The 13,674-nt window shown below is 33.7% G+C and overlaps 1 protein-coding gene across 2 annotated transcripts in view; it reads right to left on the bottom strand.

Moving 5' to 3' along the window:
- The window catches only part of anxa6 (annexin A6), a 63,394-nt gene that overhangs the window by 35,208 nt on the left and 14,512 nt on the right, over nt 1-13,674 (bottom strand). For both annotated transcript variants that reach the window (XM_056471918.1, XM_056471919.1), the window contains exons 6-12: nt 9,490-9,580; nt 9,329-9,408; nt 7,440-7,496; nt 4,335-4,428; nt 1,100-1,195; nt 953-1,011; nt 324-446 (exon numbers count right to left, since the gene is read on the bottom strand). In XM_056471918.1, coding sequence (XP_056327893.1) covers nt 324-446; nt 953-1,011; nt 1,100-1,195; nt 4,335-4,428; nt 7,440-7,496; nt 9,329-9,408; nt 9,490-9,580 — 600 coding nt within the window. The remainder of the gene's footprint in view (nt 1-323; nt 447-952; nt 1,012-1,099; nt 1,196-4,334; nt 4,429-7,439; nt 7,497-9,328; nt 9,409-9,489; nt 9,581-13,674) is intronic.

Genomic DNA, 13,674 nt, shown 5'->3' with positions numbered 1-13,674 from the left:
ATAAAATAAAATAAAATAAAATAAAATAAAATAGGAAAGATCTGCATGCCAGGACTCGAACTTTGGATGCCTGAAGCGCAATATATGTCAGATGCATGTAAAAAGTCATATCTAATTACTGCATAAAATTTAAGAAAATAATAAATTTTTATTGCATTGCATTTTTGTTTTTCCACAAAAAGCATGCATAATTTTTTTCTTTCAGTCCAGACTTTTCATTTAGATGCATTCCTAATAATTGCAATTATATGATCAAGAACAAAAAAAATGTAATGCTGATGAATAAATGTAAGACATATAGATTTAGTGTACGCTGTATGCACCTGAATCATGTGGTAGAGTGACTTCTCGTAGCGCAGCCTGAAACACTCTCTGATGTCCAGCATGTCGATCTCAGAGCGAGACACCATGATGCGGATCAGAGTGTTATCAGCTGTGCCCAAACCCTGCGGAGAAATGAGAAAAAAACAACAACAAGGCATTCATCCCTTCATTTTCTTTTTGGCTTAGTCCCTTTATTAATCAGTGAAATAAACCGCCACAACAACAATGCATTGATTCAAAATGGTCACAATTAAAATTGGACTCCCTTAGAATTAGAGCTGCATGACATTGGAAAAATCTGACATTGCAATATATATATATATTTGGTGATATATACAGTTTGAGTCAAAAATATTTGTATTGGGTGCACTTTTTTATGCATGGATAATCTGGATTATTAGTTATAATTGCTCAAATTTATAGTATGTAGCTGTGGCGGCCTCTGAATAGAGACTAAGCCGATGGAAAATGAATGAATGAGGATCTGCTTTGACCTGTGGTTCCTGCTCAACTATAATCCCGACTCAACATTGCATATTTTTGTGATGTGACTATCACAGATGCACACATTGCAGTACCGATGCTGAAACAATATTAAAACAGAATGCATTATAACAATGAGCTTTACCTTCATGGATTTGTAAAGGCGTTTGGCGAAGAACATGGGCCTACTTCTGATGCACTGAACTGTGAGATACACATAAACACAGTGTGAGATTTCAGCGAAAAGGCAAATGTGAGTTTCAGGAACTGATCTCGATCTGCTGAAGCTTACCGACAGCCAGCATGAGTCTTTCAAAGTCTCCGGACAGCTCACTTTTAATACTGTCCTCAATGGATTTCTCAGCAATTTTCTGGTATTCATCAAACACTGGAAGAAAAACAGTGATGTATTCGCTCTGTTACGTCATGTTGAATTCATCCACGCTACTTTGATGATCCTAATACTGCAATAACTCTTAAGCATCAATAATCTAAATGCAATCGACATTCATAATATTGCACAATAATCACACATCATTCAGGTCATTGCAGAGGGTTTTTGGTTTGGTGCAGACTCTGGATCAGATGATTACTTATGTATGATTTCTTCATTTTAGTGTCATGTCAGGCTATTTTCATGGTAAAAAAACCCTTTAGAAAATAGTATAACCAACAAAGAATAATCAATACAATGAATAAAAACGAGCGAATTAGCTATATCACACAATATTTCTATTTAGATTAACCGATCATAAAACTTCGACAACTATTTCAGGCAAAATTAAATTAAATGAGTGAGTTTATTTAATTAAAGGGGTTTCGACACTGAATGAATAAGTAAATAAATAAATATTATAAGTGGGTGTCACGGTGGCACAGTGGGTAGCACTGCCGCCTCACAGCAAGAAGGTCGCTGGTTCGAGTCCCGGCTGGGCTAGTTGGCATTTCTGTGTGGAGTTTGCAAGTTCTCCCCGTGTTGGCGTGGGTTTCGTCCGGGTGCTCTGGTTTCCCCCACAGTCCAAACGCATGCGCTAGGCAGATTTCCGCAGATTTTTAGCCCATTATTAATTCTGTTTCAAGAGTTCCCACTTAGATATGCTTGGCGTATAAAGCAGGTTTGGCATGCTGTCCCGGGAGAGAACCCTGAGCTCGGAGATATTTGAGCCCAGGGCTCCCGTCCGGTCGATAAGCATATCAGGAGATCCGAGATCAGGTAGGTCTCGAGAGCTCCCCCTTTAGAAAAGGGAGGAAAAGGAGGAGATGGGGTGGAAGGGGGGATTCTTCCAAACTAAGATAGAAACAGTAGGAAGAAAATGATCCATTTATAGTAAACTAGGATCACTCTGATTGGATTATTACTGATTACAGATGAGCGGCCAGACGTGCTCAGCCATATCACGTGCTCCTCTCGAAATTAGTTTATGAAACTTCACTTATTGACTTGAGTAAATGTGTGTAAATTTATATTTATTCGGTTTTTTTATTAATCACAGTAATATTATTGACTAATATGAAAATGTTCATCTGATTTTTGTACAATGCAGTTTATAAAGTCATATTTTAGTAGATTCTTTTAGTATTTCTTTTAGTCTTTTAGTAGAGATATTATATGAGAGACTTGGTTTGTTTACCAAATGAAGTGAATCTAATTGGATTTGAATTTTAAGCAATAAATAAAAGTTAAAAATATATTATTCTGTATTTTACATATTAAGGTTTTAGTTATGACACTCCCAAAATAATTCCGCAGAAATCTGCAGATTTGTACCAAAATTCTCTGCAGAAATAGCTTAAAAAAAACGTCTGCAGATTCCGTCTGGCCATAGGTATAGGTCAATTGAATAAACTAAATTGGTCGTAGTGTATGTGTGTGAATGCCAGCGTGTATGGGTGTTTCACAGTGTTGGGTTGCGGCTGGAAGAGCATCGGCTGTGTAAAATATATGCTGGATAAGTTGGCGGTTCATTCTGCTGTGGCGACCCCTGATGAATAAAGGGACTGAGCGGAAGGAAAATGAATGAATGTTTCTAGAATATAAAAAATATCCAACAATTCTTCAATCAAGAAGCATTTTCTACACAATTATTGTCCTGTTTTCAGAAAAAAAAACAAGTAAATCTTTTTATTATTTATTATACGTTTTTTCCCTTAAAATAAGCTAAATAATCTGCCAGAGGGGTAATCAAACCAATCTTGTTTTCATATTATTTTGCTTATCACACTGGCAGATTATTTTGCATGTTTTAAAGAAAAACTCACTTATATTGACTGAAAACCAGTCAATAATAGAGGAGAGCGGGGCAGAAAGTAACTCTTTTTAGACAAACCATATTTTTTACTAGCAAGTAAAAAGCCTCTCCTACAAATGAGCACTGGTTGCATGATCACCGAACTTATGGTTTCTGTGCAGTATTACCAAAAGTGCCAGGAGTATAAATGTTACTTACCCCACCTGCGGGGCAAGTTGTAACAGTCAGAGGGTTAGTTGTAACACATGCTTAAAAAGGCAGATTTTATAATTAATTTAAATCCAGTTTACTTTAAATAGTAGCTTTATTTCCTCAGTACTTAACTCATTTTTTATTCTTCATAGCACAGTATGTTTATTTATTTAGCTATTGGATAAACACATTTGGATTTATTGGCATTATCCATTATTATGCAATGCATTTATTTTCATTATTAGTAATAAAATTTGTCTTTTTTTTCTATTAAAAAATATTTTCTATTAAAAAAAAAGTAAAAAATCTAGTAAAAAAGTTTACTTGGTGTCCAAGAGTGTGTGGCTTATTTGTAAGGTCCTGTAACAACTAACCCTGCTGTGTTGTGTTTTCCTCAAAACTGACTAGCAGTCACGGTGTGTTTTTTACACATTTCAAAATGGTTCCATCTTTTAGTCTAGAAGGCGGTGATCACAACAATATCAGATTTTTCGTTCATACTTTCACAGATTTAAAATAAAAAATAAAAAATAGTGTAATAAAAGACTTTCATGCTGCAAAAATAGTTTCTCCAGTGTTTCTCATCCAAATTTTGCAGAACTTTTTCAATAATTGTCAGGAAGACGTTTGCTGACACTATGGTGAAAACTTCGGAAGCATGCCTTGGTTAACCTTGAGCAAATACCTTAAAACTCTGTGTTACATTTTACCCCTCGTTACTTTGTACCCCGCGCTCCCCTAATTACAGACCATTATTCTAGCCAAAATAAAACAAATAAGACTTTCTCCAGAAGAAAAAATATTATAGGAAATACTGAGAAAATTTCCTAAATCTGTTAAACATCATTTGGGAAATATTTGAAAGTGATAAAAAAAAACACACAGGAGGGCGAATAATTTTCTCTTGTATATAATTATTAATAATAAGTCTGATCTCTAAGGGAGCAATTTAATATTAGTTTCTTTCACATGATTAAATATCTAGTCAACAGAGTGTTGCTGACACAAAAGAGAGATTGTGTCGTAGCGGAGGAGTGTAAGTCAGCAGAAATCAGTGTGTCCAGTGTGTGTTTGTGGTTTTCATACCCAGTTGTAAATGGGTCACACTTCGGTTTCCCAGCAGCATGATGAATTTAGCCTCGTCTGTGCCCCACTGCGCCTCTCCTGCGTCATACAGCTCCTATAATCACACCACACACACATGCACATACACAAATATGCACACACACGCACAAGCACACACATAAACACACACACGCACACAAACACACTTCTTCAGGATACAAGTCAAAAGCTCAGAAACACACTTGTTGGGTTGCATGGTAGGATGTAGCTCCTCATTACTAGATTCATCTGCTTTTATGCATGTAATACTGCATACTTCTATTGTAAAGAAATTGCATTTAAAAAATCAAGATGTGCATTAAATCTTTAAATGCACATAAACAAAATAAAATTGAGGCAGATCTTATGAAAAAAGGGGATAGTTCATCCCAAAAAAAAATCACTTTCAAGGGTTAGTTCAACCACAAATATACATTTATCCATTATTTACTTTCTCTCAAGGGCTTGTACTTGTTTTTTGTTCTGTTGAACATAAATTGTGATATTTTGAAGAATGCTGAAGCCCTGTAACCATTGACTTCCATAGTAGGAAAAACAAATACTGTGGAAGTCAATGGTTACCGGTTTCTAGCTTTCTTTAAAATATCACAATTTATGTTTAACAGAAGAAAGAAACTCATAAAGGTTTGAAACAAGTAAAGGGTGAGTAAATAATGACAGAGTGTCACTTTTTTGGGTAAACTATCCCTTTAAACTACAGTAGAAATATACACTCTCTGGTCACTTTATTAGGTACACCTTACTAGTACTGAGTTGGACCCCCTTTTGCCTTCAGAACTGCCTTAATTCTTCGTGGCATAGATTCAACAAGATACTGGAAATATTCCTCAGAGATTTTGCTCCATATTGACATGATAGCATCACACAGTTGCTGCAGATTTGTCGGCTGCACATTCATGATGCGAATCTCCCGTTCCAGCACATCCCAAAGGTGCTCAATTGGATTGAGTTCTGCTGACTGTGGAGGCCATTTAAGTACAGTGAACTCATTGTCATGTTCAAGAAACCAATCTGATTTACGCTTTATGACATGGTGCGTTATCCTGCTGGAAGTAGCCTATAGAAGATGGAGACACTGTGGTCAGAAAGGAATGGACATGGTCAGCAACAATACTCAGGTAGGCTGTGGTGTTGACACGATGCTCAGTTGGTACTAATGGGCCAAAAGAGTGCCAAGAGAATATCCCCCACACCATTACACCACCACCACCAGTCTGAACCGTTGATAGGCAGGATGGATCCATGTTTTTATGTTGTTGACGTTAAATTCTGACCCTACCATCAGAATGTGGCAGCAGAAATGGAGACTCATCAGACCAGGCAACGTTTCTCCAATCTTCGATTGTCCAGTTTTGGTGAGCCTGTGTGAATTGTAGCCTCAGTTTCCTGTTCTCTGCTGACAGGAGTGGCACCCGGTGTGGTCTTCTGCTGCTGTAGCCCATCCGCTTCAAGGTTGGATGTGTTGTGTGTTCAGAGATGCTCTTCTGCAGACCTCGGTTGTAACGAGTGCTTATTTGAGTTACTGTTGCCTTTTTATCAGCTGGAACCAGTCTGGCCATTCTCCGAACTGCCACTCATTGGATATTTTCTCTTTTTCAGACAATTCTCTGTAAACCCTAGAGATGGTTGTGCGTGAAAATCCCAGTAGATCAGCAGTTTCTGAAATACTCAGACCAGCCCGTCTGGCAACAACAACCATGCCATGTTCAAAGTTACTTTAAATCCCCTTTCTTCCCCAATCTGATGCTCGGTTTGAACTGCAGCAGATCCTCTTGACCATGCCAACCTAAATAGCGTTAATGAGCAGTTTGACAAGTGTACCTTATAAAGTGGCCGGTGAGTGTATTCATCAAATACATTTTTACAAAAACCTTTTGATTTACTGGATATTAACTAATCTCTAATATTGTAATAGGATTTCTGAAATGCCTGAGTCAAAGTCTGTCATCAAAATTATTCGCTAAAATGACTCACAAGATTGAATTATGTAACAGCTAGTGTACATTTTCATAGTGAAAATAAGCTCAGATACTTCCCTGACATTGAGAGTGTTTACAATAAAACAACACTAAGAGGAGAATCACTATTTTTGTCAAACAAGTCACTGTTAGCATTGCAAACATCTTATGTAACAAGACAATACTCAGCAGTTTGTGTGTAAAATCATCATTTCAAGAACTGATCACCTACAAATCTGAATGCTAACATCATTTATTTGCCCTTATTAATTCCTCTAATACCAGTTTTAATGTGACTTCTGCAGGTCCCTTTCTATAGTATGGGGAAAAAATACTATGGAAGTCAATGGGAAGCATTCTTCAAAATATCTCCTTTAGTGTTAAAAAAATTAATTCAGGATTACAACAACATGAAGGTGAACAAATGATGAGAGAAATGTAGTTTTTGGGAGTGAATACACATTTTAATAGTCCAAACTAAGAAGAGTTTATTAAATATTCATTCATTCATTCATTCATTTTCTTTTCAGCTTATTCCTTTTATTCATCAGGGGTCGCCACAGCAGAATGAACCGTCAACTATTCCAGCATATGTTTTACGCAGCAGATGCCCTTCTAGCTGTAACCCAGTACTGGGAAACACCCATACAAACTCACATTCACACACACAAACACTACGGCCAGTTTAGTTCATCTAATTCACCTATAGCGCATGTGTTAGGACTGTGGTGGAAACCGGAGCACCCAGAGGACATCCATGCCAACATGGTGAGAACATGCAAACTCAACACAGAAATGCCAACTGACCCAGCTGGGACTTGAACCAGTGACCTTCTTGCTGTGAGGTGACAGTGCAAACCACTGAGCCACTTCTATATTATTGGCTGAACTTTTTTTTTTTATGTTTTGTATTTATTTTACATAATAGCACTGAAATGCAAGACTTTTTTTGTTACTGATCATTTGTGCAGTGACAATTATGTACACATGATTAAATCTTACTTTGCTAATTATTTACAAGCAATTTTTCACATAAGTTATTAATGCACAACTTTGAATGGAAACATAGCTAATACTTTAGCTCTAGCTGAATATAATTGACACTCACCTGAGCATCTTCCTCCACGAGGTCTTCACTAACAACATCATCTTCCTCTCTGGTCCCCTGGGAAAAAAGTCTATCCTTATTACTGAACAAACTAAACAAACTAAACTAGACAATAACAAAGGCAAAAAAAAAATCTTATTGAACATTTAATGTCTCAATGTAAATAAATATGAGGGAAAAAGCAGAAAAAGAAACGTGTAAAATAAAATAAACTAACAAAATTAAATAAATTAAACATAAAATAAAATAAGAAATAAAATAAAATAAAATAAAATAAAATAAAATAACAAAATTAAATAAATTAAACATAAAATAAAATAAGAAATAAAATAAAATAAAATAAAATAAAATAAACATAAAATAAAATAAGAAATAAAATAAAATAAAATAAAATAAAATAAAATAAAATAAAATAAAATAAAATAAAATAAAATAAACATAAAATAAAATAAGAAATAAAATAAAATAAAATTAAATTAAATTAATTAAATTAAACATAAAATAGAATAAGAAATAAAATTAAATTAAATAAATTAAACATAAAATAAAATAAGAAATAAATAAAATAACATGAAATAAAATAAAAATTAAATAAAATGCAAAATAAAATACAAAAAATAAAATAAAATAAAACAAAATTAAATAAATTAAACATAAAATAAAATAAGAAATAAATAAAATAACATAAAAATAAAATAAAATAAAATAAAATAAAATAAAATAAAATAAAATAAAATAAAATAAAATAAAATTAAATAAATTAAACATAAAATAAAATAAGAAATAAATAAAACAACATAAAATAAAATAGATGAAAAATAAAATACAAATAAACAAAACAAAATTAAATTAAATAGAATTAAAATAAATTGAAATAAAATAAAATAAAATGAAATGAAATGAAATGAAATGAAATGAAATGAAACGAAACGAAACGAAACGAAACGAAACGAAACGAAAAGAAAAGGAAAGAAAAGAAAAGAAAAGAAAAGAAAAGAAAAGAAAAGAAAAGAAAAGAAAAGAAAAGAAAAGAAAAGAAAAAGAAAAGGATAGGAAATAAAATAAAATTAAATAAAAAGAAAAGAAAAGAAAAGAAAAAGAAAAGGATAGGAAATAAAATAAAATTAAAATAAAATAAAATAAATTAAATAAAAAGAAAAGAAAAGAAAAGAAAAGAAAAGGATAGGAAATAAAATAAAATAAAATAAAATAAAATAAAATAAAATAAAATAAAATAAAATAAAATAAAATAAAATAAAATAAATTTTAAAAAATAAAATAAAATAAATTTTAAAAAATAAAATTTAAATATAATTAAATTATATAATTAATTATTCCTGAAGGCAAAAGGGGGTTTATTAAAATAATTTACAAAATTTTTATGTATTATAAGTCTAGCATTTAAGCAAGGCCCCAAAAAGCAATTAAATGTAAAACGGCAGTCTTAAAAATAACTAATTCCATATACATTCATCTTTATTAACGTACCAAAATCACCCCAAAACAAACCCTTTAAATTTAACAGCATTCAGAAAAAAAGAAAAAAGAAAAACATTTAATGAATGAAATTACAGTGATTTTTATTTTTTTTTTTGTTTATTTATTTTATATTAATTGTATTAATTTTTTAAATAAAATTGTGATGTTTATTTTATACTTTTGTTTTGGGAAGGGGGGTGGGTGGTTAACTCTCCAAGCCCAACAAGACCCAAAAGAAAACTCATTATTAAATATTTTCTGAGCGCTTTCACATCTCTTGCTCTCAAAAATGTTTAACAATTGCATCATTCTGCTGATTCAGATGATTATTAAGCTTTTCAATAAATCATCTTAAAACACCTCAAAACATAAAGGTTTTATACACAATCATAAATCAGCATTTCACTGACCTGAAGCAAAACAACCAGCATCTTCTTAAAATGTCCAGATGTGTCTCCTATAACGTCCGCTTCCAGGTCTCGGCCGTATGCTGTGGATACAATCACACCATCAGACTTTTCTTGAGTTTGTTGCATCTTTATTTTCAGGTTTACAGGTGTAAAACACTCACCATCTGAATACGCCGCAACCAGAGCATGAATCTGCTCATTGGTTCTTGAAGCCAGGATTTCAATCAAACATTTTTCATCTGTTCCGACTCCCTTTAAAGCACAGCAAGTCAGTCAACACAAAGAACAGTCCCTCATTAAAAAACAAACACTATGTGAAGTTTCATAAACTAATTTCGAGAGGAGCACGTGATATGATTGAGCACGACTGGCCGCTCATCTGTAATCAGTAATAATCCAATCAGAGTGATCCTAGTTTACTATAAATGGATCATTTTCTTCCTACTGCTCTATCTTTGTTTGGAAGAATCCCCCCTTCCACCCCATCTCCTCCTTTTCCTCCCTTTTCTAAAGGGGGAGCTCTCGAGACCTACCTGATCTCGGATCTCCTGATATGCTTATCGACCGGGCGGGAGCCCTGGGCTCAAATATCTCTGAGCTCAGGGTTCTCTCCCGGGACAGCATGCCAAACCTGCTTTATACGCCAAGCATATCTAAGTGGGAACTCTTGAAAGTAATTTAAAATAGTAAAAAGTCATGACAACATATGTTTTGAGTTAATTGTAACTTATTAAACTAATCATGTTCTAACTTAATTTTTATAAGTTAAGCAAGCTGTTTTAAGTCAGTTTAATTTAATAAAAGTTCAGATGACTCATAAGGTTAATTCGATTCAACTTAAAAATCTTCACCTTAGAATTAGGTTCTATCTGACACTTTTGTCAAAACTGAGTTATTGACATATTCTTATTAAATGACAACTTACTTACATTATGGGATGTTTTTTTTATAAGTTGCTTACATTTTAAGAGTTTTTATTTAAAAAACAAAGGTTACACACGTATTGTTTGCTATGGAATGCAAAATCTTTGAAGCTCAATATCTCAGAATCATTCAGAATGCAGATAGAACCTTATAATTCCAAGGTGACGATATGTAATACTAGTATAAGTGATTAGAAGTGATTAGTATAAGTGACTAGTATATTATAGTATTATTATATTATATTATATTATTATAGTATATAGTATAAAGTAATAAAATTATAGTATATAGTATAATACTAGTATATTTTTACAGTGTAGTCAATAAGTAAAAACTAAAGATGCACGATACAGTTGAAGTCAGAATTATTAGCCCCCCTGTATTTAATTTCTGTTTAACGGGGAGATTTTTTCGACACATTTCTAAACATAATAGCTTTAATAACTGATTTATTTTCTCTTTGCCATGATGACAGTAAATAATATTTGACTAGATATTTTTCAAGACACTTCTATACAGCTTAAAGTGACATTTAAAGGCTTAACTAGGTTAATTAGGCAAGATAGGGTAATTAGGCAAGTCATTGTATTGCAGTGGTTTGTTCTGTAGACAATCGAAAATAAATATTGCTTAAGGGGCTAATAATATTGACCTTAAAATGGTTTTTAAAAAATTATAATTATTATTATTTCTTCTGGAGAAAGTCTTATTTTAGGAAATACTGTGACAAATTCCTTGCTCTGTTAGACATTGTTTGGGAAATATTTGAAAAAGAACAGAAAAATCACAGCAGAGTGAATGATTTTAACTTCAGTTGTACATCTGCTGCCATAACGAATGCTATTTTTAATGTTATCGGTCTGATGACAAAATTAGGCCGATATGTTTAAACTGATAAATGTACTTTTTCTGGTTGAATCACTTCTCAAGCCCTTTTAAAACATTTTCCTGATATTTAGATTTTGGTTAATGTTTAGTGACTTGGTTGCTTGATGCTTGTGGCTTTTTTTTGTCAAGCGATAGATTTGATTTATAAAAGTTGGCCATAGACAAAACCAGTTGATTGATAAAGTTCACAGATCAGTTCAAACTTTCCTGAAGTTAAGGCTTTAAAATAAATAAGTTTTTCTTAAATCATTTTTTTAATCGTGCAAAAAATAGTGAAAAATAGGCAGTACATACCGATAACCAATGGAATTTATGACCGATACTGATAAATCCTTATATTTTGAGGCCAATAGCTGATATATTAGCCTATAATATAATATAATATAATATAATATAATATAATATAATATAATATAATATAATATAATATAATATATCAAGGCAGCATGGTGGCGCAGTGGGTAGCACAATCGCTTTACAACAAGAAGGTCGCTGGTTTGAGCCCCGGCTGGGTCAGTTGGCATTTCTGTGTGGAGTTTGCATGTTCTCCCCATGTTGGCGTGGGTTTCCTCTGGGTGCTCCGGTTTCCCCCACAGTTCAAACACATGCGCTATAGGGGAATTGAATAAGCTAAATTGGCCGCAGTGTATGTGGGTGTGTGCAAGAGTGTGTGGGTGTTTTCCAGTGTTGGGTTGCAGCTGGAAGGGCATCTGCTGCGTAAAACATGTGCTGGATAAGTTGGCGGTTTATTCTGCTGTGGTGATCCCTGATTAATAAAGGGACTAAGCCGAAAAGAAAATGAATGAATGAATGAATGAATGAATGAATGAATGAATGAATGAATGAATGAATAAATGATATCGGCTATTGGCCTCAAAATATACTGGTGCATCCATAGTAAATAAACAAAAGTGTTTTTGAATTTTACTATAGTTATACTGTATTTATTTTATAGTATTTCCAACACTTTGTTGATGAATGCTACATTAGAATGTAGTATTACCTATAGGGAACAGATAAACTGTAATAAATACTATAGTATACTTTAGTTTTTACTATAGTAAACTGTGGTGTATTGTGGTATAATATACTTTATAGTTGCAAACAAAATCTACAGTATTGGGTCATTTGTTTATTTTACTAAAGTTGTTTTGTTAGCAACTGTAGAATCACTACAACAGATAGTTGCAAAAAATTACCATAGTGAATCAAAAATTACTGTAGTGTGGGTCACTTTAAAGAGTAAGGAATAAGATCTCAAAACTCAGGGCTTCTGGTAGTACCTAGAATAGCAAAGTCGAGTAAAGGAGGTCGAGCCTTCTCATTTATAGCTCCTAAACTCTGGAATAGTCTTCCTGATAACGTCCGAGGCTCAGACACACTTTCCCAATTCAAAACTAGATTAAAGACCTATCTGTTCAGTAAAACATACACTCAGTGCACCACTTAGCGGGCTTCCACACAGGTTTCTGCATCTTGTTTATACACACTATGAACAGCAGCTACGCTAATTATTCTCTTTATTCTCCATTTCCACCTGGGGATACTCTTCCCGAGGCCCTCAGACTAGTGAGCACTACTGATTTGATCCAAGACCAGTGACGAGATGATCCCAAGGTTTCCATATCCTTGACCAGGCCGTATCCTGAGCAGCTGCTGTGATGGTCATGGAAGAGTGGAGAACATGAGACTGATTCCTGTGACGCTCCAGAGACAGACGAGTCTTCGCTGAGGCCAGCTTCCAGCATCCGCCACTGAGACTGCAGCTCTGCACAAGACGTTTGGCCAGCGGAGAAATTAAAATGGTCGTGCCCAACTGAGTCTGGTTTCTCTCAAGGTTTTTTTTCTTCACTTTCACCAATTGGTGAAGCTTTTTTTCCCTCTCCGCTGTCGCCTCTAGCTTGCATGGTTTGGGATCTGTAGAGCTGCTCATCGTTGGATTTGCTCTTCAGTGTTTGGACTCTCAGTAGTGATTATTAAACCACACTGAACTGAGCTCAACTGAACTGAACTTAAACAGTACAAACTGAACTACACTGTTCCGATGACCCTTTATGTGAAGCTGCTTTGACTCAATCTACATTGTAAAAGCGCTATACAAATAAAGGTGAATTGAATTCAACTGAATAAGGAATAATGGACAGTCAGAATGTATACATTTCCATCAAGTGTACTTATAATACTTCCCTGACATTGAGAGTGTTTACAATAAAACAACACTAAGAGGAAAATCACTATTTTTGTGGAAACAAGTCACTGTGTTAGCATTGCAAACTCTTACGTAACAAGACATTAGCAGAAAGCAGAGAATATTCAATTGCATAACTCCTATTTCTCCATAATTTAGATTCTATTGTCATTATTATTCATTTACTTTGTTATTGTTGTTACTATTTGAAGGTCACAAGTGGTTGTGTAAGCATTTCACTGCATATCATACTGTGTATGACTTATGAATAATCAGCAGTAATTAGCAGGTTATGTTTCAAGAGTTCACACTTAGATATTGTTTGACAACTGTTAGCAGGTTTGGC

This window comes from Danio aesculapii, chromosome 14 (assembly GCF_903798145.1).
Source record: "Danio aesculapii chromosome 14, fDanAes4.1, whole genome shotgun sequence".
Classification (NCBI taxonomy): Eukaryota; Metazoa; Chordata; class Actinopteri; order Cypriniformes; family Danionidae; genus Danio; species Danio aesculapii.
The sequence above is the reverse complement of the archived record's forward strand: the minus strand, read 5'-3'. Positions and strand labels throughout refer to the sequence as shown.